General features: G+C 37.3%; 1 protein-coding gene across 1 annotated transcript; it reads left to right on the top strand.

The window, feature by feature from the left end:
- Positions 1-1,894: 1,894 nt before the first annotated feature.
- LOC111188023 (olfactory receptor 13C3-like) lies at positions 1,895-2,874 on the top strand. The gene is given in 2 exon segments (XM_022600208.2): positions 1,895-2,255; positions 2,258-2,874. Coding segments are annotated over 2 exon segments (978 nt in total).
- Positions 2,875-14,408: the final 11,534 nt, after the last annotated feature.

Here is a 14,408-nt window from a genome sequence, read left to right as displayed (position 1 = left end):
GGGACATGACGTATGCATATGGCTGATTCGCTTTGTTGTGCAACAGAAACTAACACAGTATTGTGAAGCAATTATATTCCAATAAAGATCTATTAAAAAAAAAAGAAAAAGACGTGCCAAATTCTCTGACTTCAGAGCCTCTCGGTGCACCTGCCATACTTTCCTTCTGAGATGCGCTTGCCACCACTCCACCACGGAAACTCTTGTCCAAAAAGGATGTGCTGCCAATCCATTTACTCCTAACTTTTGCTCACCTTCTCACTTTTTGAATACTCCCCTTCTTTCCTTCCAAACTTGTCTAATTCTTTCCCTGCTTCCAGATCCAGCCCATTTCTGAAACTCTTCCTGAATTCTCCCTGGCGTGAGTTATTTCTCATAAACTTTTTCCTTATGGGAAAATCTATAAATTTTACTCAAGGTACATAATGTCATTATATTCATAATATATTTTATATGTACTTTTCCTATATCCCTAACTGAATTGTGAGCTCTGTAGTGGAAGGCACTTTATTCTTTTATTCATCCTTACTGTGCTTGGAATATGACTGGGTTCAAGATAGGCTGTCAGTAATATTCAAAAGCTATTGTAGTAGTCTGGCACACATTTAACCTGCTTTAAAAAATGCTTCCAGTAATATTTTTTCCTTAAGACTATTTAACTCTTTCAATAATATATCTTTCTTAAGAGTATATGAATATTGAATTTTCTCTAAAACACAAAAGGAATATGTTCTTGTCATTTTCCAGTTTGGTATGCCAATCCACATAATAAGGCAAAAGAAAATCCATTTGTATGAGAAATATCTGGATAATCTGCCAGCTCAGTGTAGATTAAAAACTTGCTACTCAAGTGCTTTCAAGACCTGTTGCATAAGTGTAACCCTGCGCTGTTACGAGAAATGAAGCCTCTCAGGAGCTGCCCCCAAAACCAAAACAGAATCTAAAGCTTTTCAAGATACCCAGGTGATTTCATGTGTATATAAAAATGAGTGATGCTGTGAACTACACTTGATCTGAGCTTTGAGCTCTACTTCACTGTTTACTATGAGGTTAAATAACCTTGGAAAAATTTCATGTTTTAATATTTGAAAAAATGGGAGTAATATAAACAATGATTGTATATTGTTAAGCATAAAGTAGTAGTACATATACACATGTGTATACCTATTTATATAAAATATTTAAACCTTCTTGCTGTTTTCTTAGGTTGACTTAAGTGAGTAAATTATGAACATACACTCTGAAGCCACAGAATGAAAATAAGTTAAGAGACTATGTAATACTCCCCAAAGAGTGTGTTTGACATTCATGCAATGCAATGGTCTTGTCACAGGAACAGTCACACAAGATACTAAGAGGAGCTGGAATGAGAACAACTATCTACATTTAAACAGATGTTAAATTTCAGTTTATGCTATTCAATTTATTATTATTAATGTCTATTAAAAATTAAAGTGCCTAATATAAAGTATGCAGTGTCAGGCATAGAAAGAAAATATGCACCAAAAACATCAAAGTTGCTGTGAAGTTTTGGCCATCATGAATTGCAGAATCATATTTCCAGTCCTTGTTGAGTAGTCTCTTGCCATCTCCACTGCTTACTTTCTGGGGCAGATGAAGTCAGGCTTATAGTTGCTAATTAGTCAGGAGTTTTAGAAACCTCAACCAAGGAACAAGGCTTCAACGGCAAGAAAGGTTACTTCTGTATGTTTGCTTGATCATAGGTAGATCTTCACATATTGGCAATGGGCATAGGTACTTCCATCCTTCCCAGTTTTATTGTATTCTAGTCATACACATTGTTGAAGATAGCTGGATGTCAGAGTTTCAAGCAAACACTCCTTATAATTCATTCTTAAAAAATCAGTTGTTCAGGTAATATGTAACATGTAATATGTGTTTCTTGGCAGTGAATATATTTTATATTAGATCTTCCTTTGACATACTGAAAGTGGATGACATGGATAAAATTAACCAGACATTTGTGCTAGAATTTCTTCTTCTGGGTCTTTCTGGATACCCAAAGATTGATATAGTTAAGTTTGTTCTAATTCTAATTATGTATCTAGTGATTCTAATTGGCAATGGTGTTCTGATAATAGCAAGCATCTTTGATACCCATCTTCATACCCCAATGTACTTCTTCCTGGGAAACCTCTCTTTTCTGGATGAGCTTAATCTCAAAAAAAGGAACATTTCCTTCTCTGGATGTGCAGTGCAAATGTTCTTAGGATTTGCAGTGGGGTCAACAGAATGTTGCTCCTTGGCATGATGGCTTTTGACTGCTACGTGGCCGTCTGTAACCCTCTGAGATACCCCGTCATCATGAGCAAGGTGGTGTATGTACTGGTGGCTTCTGTGTCATGGCTGTCTGGTGGAATCAACTCAGTTGTGCAAACATCTCTTGCCATGTGATTGCCTTTCTGTGAGAATAATGTTATCAGTAATTTCCCATGTGAAATATTAGCTGTTCTCAAGCTTGCTTGTGCTGATATATCCCTCAGTATTATCACCATGACAATGTCAAATATGGCATTTCTAATTCTTCCATTGCTGATCATTTTTTTCTCCTACATGTTCAGCCTCTACACCATCTTGAGAATGAACTCAGCCACAGGAAGATGCAAGGCCTTTTCCACCTGTTCAGCATATCTGACTGTGGTAATTATATTTTCTGATACCATCTTCTTTATGTATGCCAAACTCACGTCTCAAGAACTGCCTGGAGAAAACAAGTTGCAAACTTCTGACAAGCTCATTTCCCTGTTGTACGGTGTAGTGACACCTATGCTAAATCCTATGATCTATAGCTTGAGGAATAAGGATGTAAAAGCAGCTGTAAAATACTTGCTAAACCGAAAACCTATCCAATAAGTATTTCAGAAAATGCAGATCTTTGTGTAATAGGCACAAAGATGGACTTATAGCTAGATCACTAAGAAGCTTTGAGGAAAACATGGTTAAGCAGAGATATTTTTATTTTTCCCTTCACTACCTTACTCAGCTAGAATTACTGAGAACTGCAGTTTGCTATAAACTCAGCTTCCTGTGTTTTCAGATCTCACAAGTACAATGAATTTCATTAAAGTCTCATCCCAGGTGGTATCTGAAATGAGTGTTTCTGGTGTACTGTACGGAAATGTAGTAGAAAACAGTTACACATAACTTTGGAGACAGAGTGGCAAGAGTACAAAACCTTCAATTCCACAAACTACCTAAATGACATTGGACAGTCTCTTCTTTGTAAATCATAGACTTGTAATAAAGAAAGAGATAAAACCAGGTACCAGTGTCATTATAATTTCAATAAGTTGGAGAAAGCACCTGGCATAGCACCAACTTCATAGTGTCCTAAAATTTCAGAATTAAAGCTGGCTCCAAATTGAGGACTAAAAGTTACTACTGAGGACCTCTTTTACCCCAAGCTAATATTTATGAGAGCTAGATATCTCCCTCTAAAGGTCACTCTGTTAATATAAGTCACACCCTCCTTGCCCCTCCCCCCATATCTACATAAAGAGAAGTTCGGGCCAGGGGAAGAAATAATCAAGGGAGTGTTCTGCCTTATGTGGAGTGTACAGTGCTTGGTGGGAGGCGTTGCACTACAGTCCCTGGGGAAGAATGGGAACGTTTTTTGTTCTAATCCAAGCCAAGTGAGATGGTGTTGCAAAAGAGCTCTTAAGGTTTTGGGTGCTTGCAAAGAAAGAGAGTCTGGCTTCTGGCTTGAGTGGCTTGATGAGTGGAGGCCTGCTGAGCTCTTGAGGCTGCAGACCAGAAGAGGAGCTAGTGTAGAGGAGGAAGGAAGGTGGGTATTCTAAACCAAAAAATAAACAAAACCATTTCAAATCTGCTTGAGATGTTCTTACAGGCTCAGAAGGAGTGATAAAATCCATGACTGGGGAAATTAAATCAGTTCTTGTCATTCTCTAATGAGTTGAAACTCCTTAGTAAATCTGTTTTTTTTTCTTTTTCTGTAGAGTCCTCGTCTAGGAGGCCAGTGCCTAGCATAGGGTGTCTTTGGGCCACACCATCCAGCTTCCCCATGGTCTCTTAGCTCATTGTGATAGCTGGGTTTTGACTTCATTTTCCTACCCAGTCTTCCTTTTTCCTACTTGTTTTAGAGCCACACGATACCATATCTCCTACTCAGAGGCTTCATTCTTTGCCAGTCTACTTCCTTCAGGTTGACCCAGGTTTCTGCCTAGATGATCTGGTCACTAAATTCTGCTCTTCTGCCACTGTCCCACCAGAATGAGTGCTGTCACTGCAAAAAACCTCCAGATGCTGTTCTCTCTGCTCTAGGTTGGATCATACTGGTGTTGCTTTTGGTTCAGAAAGGCATGTACCCGACCCTGTGGCTGACAGCTTTTGAACTTCTAGTGCTTCTCCTCTACCCTCTCACTAGAGGCCCTGCATTTGTATCTGATCCGTGCTTAGTTCTCTTTAACTTTTGTTCTATGACAATGTTTTAGGCATATAAAGATATTATTTATATTGTTTTAACCAACTCCTTAGCACCTTAATTTTTAATTTTTTCCCGCAATACCAAGAGTGTCAACATCTAATATGCAGGCTTATATCAAGTTGAACTCTTCACCTGCTAAAATATTCCATAGGTATATAAAAGTGGATGCAATAGGGCTTTGATATAAACAAGCGTACTCATGTTAATCAATGATCAGAAAATTCACAGATTTGATAATAAATGTCTTTCCCTGGAAAAATCAGGAAATCTCCAATAGATTATTAGGTGTATTATTTTCTTATTAATAAATAAATTTTTAATTAAAAATATCAAAAAGTATTAAAAAATTGTCACTATGGTCATCTCCTAAAGCTACCATTTAAAATATTTCTTCTAGTAACTAGGAGTCATACATTCAACATGTTTGTATTTTGATTTATCACTTAATATGCTATGAACCCTTGAGGTTAAAGGGGTTTTTTGTGTGTGTGTGTATGACACCTATGGTTTCAGAGGATAAATATTAAGAAGTGAAGTTAATGGAGAAGGTGGTATGAACATTTTCAATTTCTAGGTAAATTACCCTCTACCCACCCTTAATACCATCATAGGAGTTTTCCCAAATATGTTTACAGCTCTATTTACATACATACATACATACATTTATATCTCTATTTATCTATATATACACACACACTTATGTATTTTTTCTTTAAAAACTACTTTTAGAAATACTTATTTTCAAATACTTAACAGAGAGCAAGAGTGATTTAACAGAGTTCCATATACCATTCACATGGCTTAAAAAATTACCAACACATGGTCAGACTTCTTTCATCATTATGTATCTTCCTCATCCAGATTATTTTATTTTTATTTTATTTTTTTTGTGGTACGCGGGCCTCTCACTGTTGTGGCCTCTCCCGTTGCGGAGCACAGGCTCCGGACGCGCAGGCTCAGTGGCCATGGCTCCGCGGCACGCGGGATCCTCCCGGACCGGGGCATGAACCCGTGTCCCCTACATCGGCAGGCGGACTCTCAACCCCTGCGCCACAAGGGAAGCCCTCATCCAGATTATTCTGAAACAAATCCTAGGCATAATTACATCAGTTTATCTGTCTATCTATAAATATCTATATATATAGTATATATTTATAGATATATATGTGTAATGTGTAGACATACACTAAGTGGCAAAAATCCAAGTTCCACTATTCACATGGTAGTCTACAAGAATGCACCTCCTGGAGTGCATAAACTATAAGGTAAATGGTGCTCTCTCCAGTTTAGCAATAGGATGGTGCTGGTGATGACTGTAAGCCACTAAAAGGGTGCATGAACCATGTAAAATACATTATTTCTCGATCCAGTGGATTGTTGCCATGAGGTAATACAGGCTGTATACTACCTGACTTTCTAAATTTCAAGGGAGCCCAGTTTTTAAAATTAAACACTGCAGCACTTACCCAGGGTTGGACATTTTACAGAACACACGAGGATTCGGTGTACACTCATGTAAGGCTAATGCTTCCTATAACAGTATAGGCTATGGTCCTGCAGGAGGAAGGAATTTCAGACTGAAAAGGAGAGTTCTGAAATTTCAGTTGTACCTGCTAGGCCAATTTTGAGGAACTGTCTCTTAGAATATTTCAGTCAATGTTGGCTTATATACCCAACATATTGCCATTAACTGCTTATTGAGTTTGAGTACATATTTTGAACCCAAAATGTTTTATTTCTCCAGGATGCTATCATATAGATAGTAGTAATCTCCAAATATACGTTAGCTATAGCATGCCAAAGAGCTTCCCATAGGCTCACTTTATATCAGCAATCACTTTCCCTTCTTTCCACCTTTCATTAATTTTTACCCAGATTATCCTCTTGGGGTAGAACTGTTAGCTTCAGCAAGAGGACTGATCCATAAAGCTAGCAGCAATTTAAATATGGTCAGTGATTTCCCCCTTTATCTTGTGTATTATATAGAACAGGGTTGGATAAATACAAGCATATTGGCTTGCCTCATTAACCAGGTGAGAGAGAAACAGAACCTATTAATCCCATTTTTAAAAGGGTAAATAAAGAATGATCTGTATTATTTTAGCAGTGTGGGCAGTAGTACCTAGATGTGTTGTCATGGTGTCATGTTCAGCAACTGATCCATGTCCCATTAAAACAGGATCAGGCAAAGAAAAAGAAAATTTTTAGAAATATAGAAGTTTCTATAAAGCGCCTGTATCATTCCCACAATTTTCCCCCCAACACATCTCAACAATATGGCCAATAGTGATCTTCCTTTAAGTCCACATATATCATGTTTTAACACACATTGATTCAGCCTTGAAAACCATCTTTTTAGTCTCCTATCACCCTCCAGTTTTGTAAAAGCAGGGTTTAAATTATCCATTTCAGTTTTCATTAGTCCACATTTTGTGGATGGGGATGTAGATGATGTCTAATGGTCTGTGACTTGTTGGATTTCACTTTGACTTCCTTAATTAGATGACCAACATCCAAATTCTTCTTGCTGTAGGCCTTAAGTAGTGGTTGAGGTATTTGCATCATTTGCCAGGTATGCAAATCCAAGAACAAACAAGAAGAAAATGTGTGTCTCTCTTAGTCAAGACTCATTGTTATTTACCCAGAAGGAAGGGTAATGGGCCAATGTAATCCACTTGCAACTGAGACTAAAAGCAACCTTTTCTGCTGACAAGCATAAAAATTGTTAGGTACATATCCAGCTCCCGAGGGAATCAGTGAGATGCATATTTTTTGCACGCATTACGGCATTGCTTGAATGCCTCCATGCCCTCTTATCTCCTGTTCCCCAAAAGGCCACTTCCTAAAAGAGAATAAAGGCTTCCATTTGTTATTTCTAGTCCTTTTATGAATTCGTAAGGAAAATTCATATCTATGTCTATGTAATAGACATAGATATGCCCTGCTTTGATTATCCCTCAAGTCCATAAAGTGTCCTGTAACATACAACCCCATGTAGGAGAGCTTTATCTTCCAGTCATGTAAGGCCTATATTTTCTGACCATATTGCTAGTCCATTAGCTTCTGTCTGAAAATAGGTAAAAATTCATATTATGTCATTGTCACTACCTGGGTCCTCTGATGAATAAGGAAGACTATTTTTAATTCTTCCTAATTAAATACTAACAGTGACTTTGGAATATTATTTCATCACTTTTACCTCAGTTTACTCATTCATAGAAAGGGAATTCTTACTAAACAGTATTGTACAGAGTTTTCCAGCTCTAAACTTCTGTGACCTTATTAAAAAACCCTAACATATTTCCATTTGAATTTAATGTACACATAGTATGGTTTGTGGTGTGAGTGTGTGTGAGTGGAGAGTTGTGTGTGTTTGTGTCTGTACACGTGCATAAATACTGCTCTTTTTTTCTTAAGTAAATTTTTATTGCTCATAATCCAAATACTTTATTAAATTTTTTTCAGCTTTATTGAAATATGATCGACAAGTAAAAATGTATATGTATATTTAGGTTGTGCAATATGATTTTTATGGTGTGTAACATGAAGTTGATATATGTCTACACCGTGAAATGATTACCACAGTCAAGCAAATTTAAACATCCACCACCTCACATAGTTACTTTTTGTGTATATGTGGTGAGAACACTTAAGATCTACTCTCTTAGAAGAGTTCAAGTATACAGTAGAGTATTCCTGACTGTAATCAGCGTTCTGTAAAAGACCCCCATAACTTGTTCACTTAATACCTGAAAGTTTGTACCCTTCGACCAACATCTCCCTATTTACCCCACTGCCCAAGCTTTGGCAACCAACATTCTACTCCCTGATCTTATCAGTTCTATTTTTTTTTTAGATTTCTATCAGTTCTTTTTTTTTTTTTAAGATTCCACATGTAGGTGAAATCATACAGTGTTTGTCTTTCTGTGACTGATTTATTTCACTTAGAGTGTCTCCAGATTCATCCATGCTATCATAAATGGCATGATTTCCTTCTTTTATATGGATGCATAATATTCCATTGTATATGTGTTTTTATATATACATATGTATATATATGTACATATATATCATATTTCGTCATCCATTCATCAATCAATAGACACTTAGATTGTTTTCCATATCTTTCCAATGGTGAATAATGCTGTAATGAATATGGAGGTGCAGATATCTCTTCAAAATACTGATTTTATTTCCTTTGGGTAAATACCCAGAAGTGGGATTGCCAAATCATGAGGTAGTCCTAATTTTAAGTTTTTGAGGAACATACGTATCATTTACCTTAACGGATGTACCAATTTATATTCCTACTAGCAGTGTACAAGGATTCCCTTTTCTCCACATCCTCTCCAATGCTTGTTATCACTTGTGTTTTTGGTAATAGCTTTATAACAGATATGAGGAGCTATTGTGGTTTTGATTTGTATTTCCCTGATGATTAATCATGTTAAGCACCTTTTCATGTATTTGTTGGCCACTTGCATATCTTCCTTGGAATAATGTCTATTCAGTTCCTTTTCCCATTTTTTAAATTAATTTTTTTTGTTATTCAGTTGTATGCATTTCTTATATATTTTAGATATTAACCCCTTACCAGATATATGGCTTGAAAGTATTTTCTCCCTTTCCATAGGTTGCCTTTTCATTTTATTGATAGTTTTCTTTGCTCTGAAGAGATTTTTAGTTTGATTTAGTCCCATTTATTTATTTTTTGCTTTTGTTGCTTGTGCTTTTGGTTCACATACAAAAACTCATTGTAAAGACCATTGTCAAGAAGAATTTTTCCTAAGTTTTCCTTTAGGAGTTTTATGGTTTCAGATCTTAAATATAAGTCTCTAATCCATTTCAAGTTATTTTTTATGTATGGGGTAAGATAATGGCTCAGTTTTATTATTTGCATGTGGATATTCAGTTTTCCCAGCACCATTTATTGAAGAGACTATCCTTTCCTCAAGCAGTATTCTTGTTGTCCTTGTCAAATATTAGTTGACTGTATATAGTTGGGTTTATTTCTGGACTTATTCTGTTTCGTTGTCTGTGTGTCTGTTTTTATGCCATTACAATACTGTTTTGATTACTAAAGCTTTGTTATATAGTTTGAAATCAGGAATGTGATGCCTCCAGCTTTGTTCTTCCTTCTCAAGATTGCTTTGGCTACTCAGGGTCCTTTGAGGTTTCTATGAATTTTGGATTGATTTTTCTGTTCCTGTGAGAAAACCATTGGAACTTTTATAGAGGTTACATTGAATCTGTAGATTGCTGTGGGTAGTATGGACATTTTTAACAATATTAATTCTTCCAGTCCATGAATATGGGATATTTTCCCATTTATTTTTCCAATTCCTTTCATCAGTGTCTCATAGTTTCCAGGGTACAGATCTTTCACCTCCTTGGTTAAATTTATTCCAAAGTATTTTATTGTTTTTGATGCTATTATAAATGAGACTATACTCTTAATTTCTGTTTCTGATAGTTCCTTGTAAGTGTACAGATATTCAATTGATTTTTCCTGAAACATGGCTGAATTAATATATTAATTATAACAGTTTTTGGTGGAGCCTTTAAGGTTTTCTATATATAAGAACGTGTTATCTGCAAACAGGGATAATTTAACTTCTTCCTCTCCCCTGGAGAAGAAGCATTTTATTTCTTTTTCTTGCCTAATTGGTCTGGCTAGGACTTCTGATACTATGTTGAATACAAGTGACAAGAGTGGGCACCCTTGTCTTATTCCTGATCTCAGAGGAAAAGCTTTTAGTTTTTCATTGTTGAGTATAATGTTAGCTATGGGTTTATCATATATCCCTTTATTACATTGAGTTTCCTTCTTTTTATACCTCATTAATTGAGAAGTTTTTTAATCGTGAAAGGGTACTGAATTTTTCAAATGCTTTTGATGCCTCTGTTAAGTTGACAGTGGAGTTTTTATCCTTCATTCTGTTAATGTGGAGTTTCACATTTATTGATTTGTGTGTGTTGAACCATCCTTGCATCCCAGGGATAAATCCCACTTGATCATGGTGTATGAGCCTTTTAATGTGCTGTTGAATTCAGTTTGCTAATATTTTGTTGAGGACTTTTGCATCTATATTCATCGGGGGTATTGGTCTGTAGTTTTCTTTTTTCTTTTTTTTTTTTTTTGCGGTATGCGGGCCTCTCACTGTTGTGGCTTCTCCTGTTGCGGAGCACAGGCTCCGGACGTGCAGGCTTATCGGCCATGGCTCACGGGCCTAGCCGCTCTGCTGCATGTGGGATCTTCCCCAGACCGGGGCACAAACCCGTGTCCCCTGCATCGGCAGGCGGACTCTCAACCACTGTGCCCCCAGGGAAGCCTCTGTAGTTTTCTTATAGTGTCCTTATCTGGCTTTGGTATCAGGGTCATGCTATCCTTTTAAAATGAGCTTGGAAATGTTTCCTCTTCTTCAATTTTTCGGAAGAGTTTGAGAGGGACTGGCATTAATTCTTTTTTAAAATTTTGGTAGAATTCACTACTGAAGCCATCTGGTCTAGAGTCTTCTTTGTTGGGAGGTTTTTTTTTTTTTTTTTTTTTGCAGTACACGGGCCTCCTACTGCTGTGGCCCTTCCCGCCACGGAGCACAGGCTCCAGACGCGCAGGCCCAGCGGCCATGGCCCATGGGCCCAGCTGCTGCGCGGCACGCGGGATCCTCCCGGACCGGGGCACGAACCCGCGCCCCCGGCATCGGCAGGCAGACTGTTGGGAGGTTTTTGATTACTGTTTTACTCTCCTTACTCATTGTTGGTCTGTTCAGATTAACTTACCACAATCAAATACAGAAATTTTACACTTTACCCTCCCTTCCCCCACTTTATGTAATTGATGTCAGGTTTTACTTGTTTCTATTAGCAAATTTCTGTGGTATTACTTATTCTTACTAGTTCTGTCTTTTAATTTATATACTAGTATTAAAAGTGATTTACATGCCACCATTACAGTATACAATAGTCTTTGTTAGTATTTATATTTAACTTATCAGTGAGGGTTATATTTCATATACTTTTATGTCTCTGGGTGGTTGTAATTGCCTCCAGGACCTTTGTCAATATTTCTGGTGCTAGGTCAAGGGTTAGCTTCATTGTTTGAAGACAGCTGACCTATTATAAGGTTCATGGATGCATGTAGTTCTCTGTAGGTCCTTGGGGGTCTCCCATTAGATCACTGGGTTAGTCCCTGGATGGGGGACTGCTTCCAGACCATAGCTGTGAGAAGTGGAAGCCAGTTTATAGTGCCCTTTCAACATCTGCAGTTGGATCAATGTCAAGTGCCTACCTCCAGAGACACAGGTACATGTGTCCCTTGGCAGGTACCTGGGTGAGCAGGAATACTCTCTGATTATGACTGTGAAGGGTTGGAGCTGGGTTACAGGACTGCTTCAAGACCTGTAGTCAGACTGAGGTTGGCAGGTACCTCCAGGAGCTCGGATGAGCATGTCTTCAGGCAGGTTCCTGGGTGGGCAGGGAGTTCCCAGCCTGAAGCTGCAAGAGACTGGAACAGAATTACAGGGCTGGTTAAGGATCTGCAGTCAGACGGAAGTTGGAGGGCTTGCAGTGGGGTACAAATGGGCATACCTCCTACCTGGTCCCTGGATGTCCAGGACTATTGGCCAAGAGCATCTGGAGTCAGGTCATGGGTCACCTAAGGGTCCACAGCCGGGATTAAGGTGGGCGAGCCCTGTTACCTGGGGCTTGGAGTGGTGTGATTCCTTCTGGGTGCCTTGGCAGATGGTGCTGGTGGCTAGTTCAAGACCAATAAGGCTATAGCCAAGTCCAGAAGGGCACAGGGCTGTTTCTGGGTCAGTAGCTGGCACCACAGTCCACCAGCAGCAAGTCTCCTACTTGAGCATGGGCCTGCCTTCTAAAAACAATCCTCCAGAATCCAAATATTTTACAGTGAAATGTAACATCTATTGGAAAGTTAAAGTCAGAATCTAAGTGTTAATATCTATAATGTAGCTTAATAGACTTTCTGAAACACTTTAATACAACAATGTGCTATCTGTGTATCTGAATTTGTGCCCCAAACTATCCACTCAGGACTTTTAAAACTTCTTTCTGGCCTCGAACATATGAATTCACTTTTATCCTATAAATTTATTTATTTTATTTCTTATCTGTCTGTCTTTTCCTTTCAAAAAAGGTTGGTATTAATATCTGTATGAAATTAGCTTATCTAAAAGAATGAAGATAAGTAAAAAAAATTTAATGACAATGCAATTAATTCACAGAAAATGTCTATTTTATTTCATTCATAATATCTAGATCATTTTTAAGTCTAGCATTTCATTTTGGTAATTATCATTTCAATTAAGAACTTACTTTGAATTAACTTCACTTTGTAAATATATTTTAAACTAAAAAGGTCTCACATTTCATAAAGTTAGTCTGGTGAACATTTGCCCCTGTTTCCAAAAGTTGCATGGGTGGGAGAATGTTATTTCATTTTTGCGCTTTAGTTCAGTCACATTATATTCCCAACACCACTCTTAATTGTGTATGTGGGGCACTGTCCCTGATGCATAAAAAGTTTTTCCATTCCACAGATCTCTCATTCCAACTTTAAATTGCTTTGGGAACGGGGGAACAATTACAACTGTTGCATAACAAATATTTACTCTTTCACATCTACGGAATCTGACGTTGTTGAACCTGAACTTAATTCAGAATGCTGGCATAAATACTAAGAAGAAATTAACAGGTTCTTCTAGGAGGTGGAAATAATTTATCAGTATAATGTAAGCCTTGAATATCATGACACTATACCTTTTCATTCCATAATTAAAACTATTATTAAATATGGATTTAAAATATGAACAGCATGAGGCAGTACAGTTACTAATTTTTTATTACCAAATACAGCTGTGATATGTTATTCAGCATACTTTGTGAGTTTATTAGAAATGCAGAGTCACAGGGCCTGCACCAGACTTAGTAAAAGAAAATCTACATTTTAACAAGATACCCAGGAAATTTATATACATATGAAGAATTTGAAAGACTGAAATAGTTGATTCTTCATAAATCCACCAAGGCCAAAAATTCTGGGTAGTTCTTGGTGGGAAAACATGGTATAATAACTTTTGGTGTTGTAGCCCAAAGAGCTCTAGACTTCATTGGCAAAGATCTGAGCTTCAAGCTCCACTGTTTACTTATAGGCTGGATTACTTTGGCCATATTCCGTCTTTCACACTTGAAAAAAAAATAGAGATAAAGAGAAGATTCATTTTTTTGGTAAAGTATAAAGTGCTACACACACATACACAGATATATATTTAAGCATTATTACTGTTTTCTCAGGTTCACTTAAATAAATAAATTACGAAGAATAACTTTGAAGCCACAGAATAAAACAAAAGAAGAGAGACTATTTTTCTTCAAAGATCTCCACTGTATACTTGCAGAGTTAGTTTACACACTGGTCTTGTAATGGGAAAGACTACGAGATCAACAAACTAGACCTTTGAACAAATGTTAAATTGCTGTGTATGTGGTTCAGTTTACTATGATAAAATGTCTGCCCTATAAAAATACGCAATTTAACAGACTGGATGGAGATCCAGGGTGTCAGGCAGACAAACAAAAATGCATAAAATCGAACTTGCTTTAAAATTTTCAAAATTTCTGTTAAACACTGAATCAAAATTCCAGTCCTGGTTGAGTTGTCTTTTGCCTTCCCCACCACTCTGTCACTGAGCCTGACTAAAATGAAGGCAGGTTTGTCATCTGAAATATTCTAAGGCTTTTAAAAAACTCAACTTAGGGTGTCTTCAACAGTGGGGAAGGTTGCTTCTGAATTTGCGTCTGATCCTAGGTAGATCTTCAAACATTAGACACAGGGCAATGAAATCTCAATTTCCCAGTATCATTGTATTCTAGGCTCAGACATTCTTGAAGATAACTGAATGGCAGAGCTTCAAAGAAAACATTC

This window comes from Delphinapterus leucas, chromosome 6 (assembly GCF_059928025.1).
Source record: "Delphinapterus leucas isolate spDelLeu-1000000601 "Yukka" chromosome 6, BTC_Dleu_Yukka2, whole genome shotgun sequence".
Lineage (NCBI taxonomy): Eukaryota > Metazoa > Chordata > Mammalia > Artiodactyla > Monodontidae > Delphinapterus > Delphinapterus leucas.
This window is presented reverse-complemented; position numbering and strand designations above follow the sequence as displayed.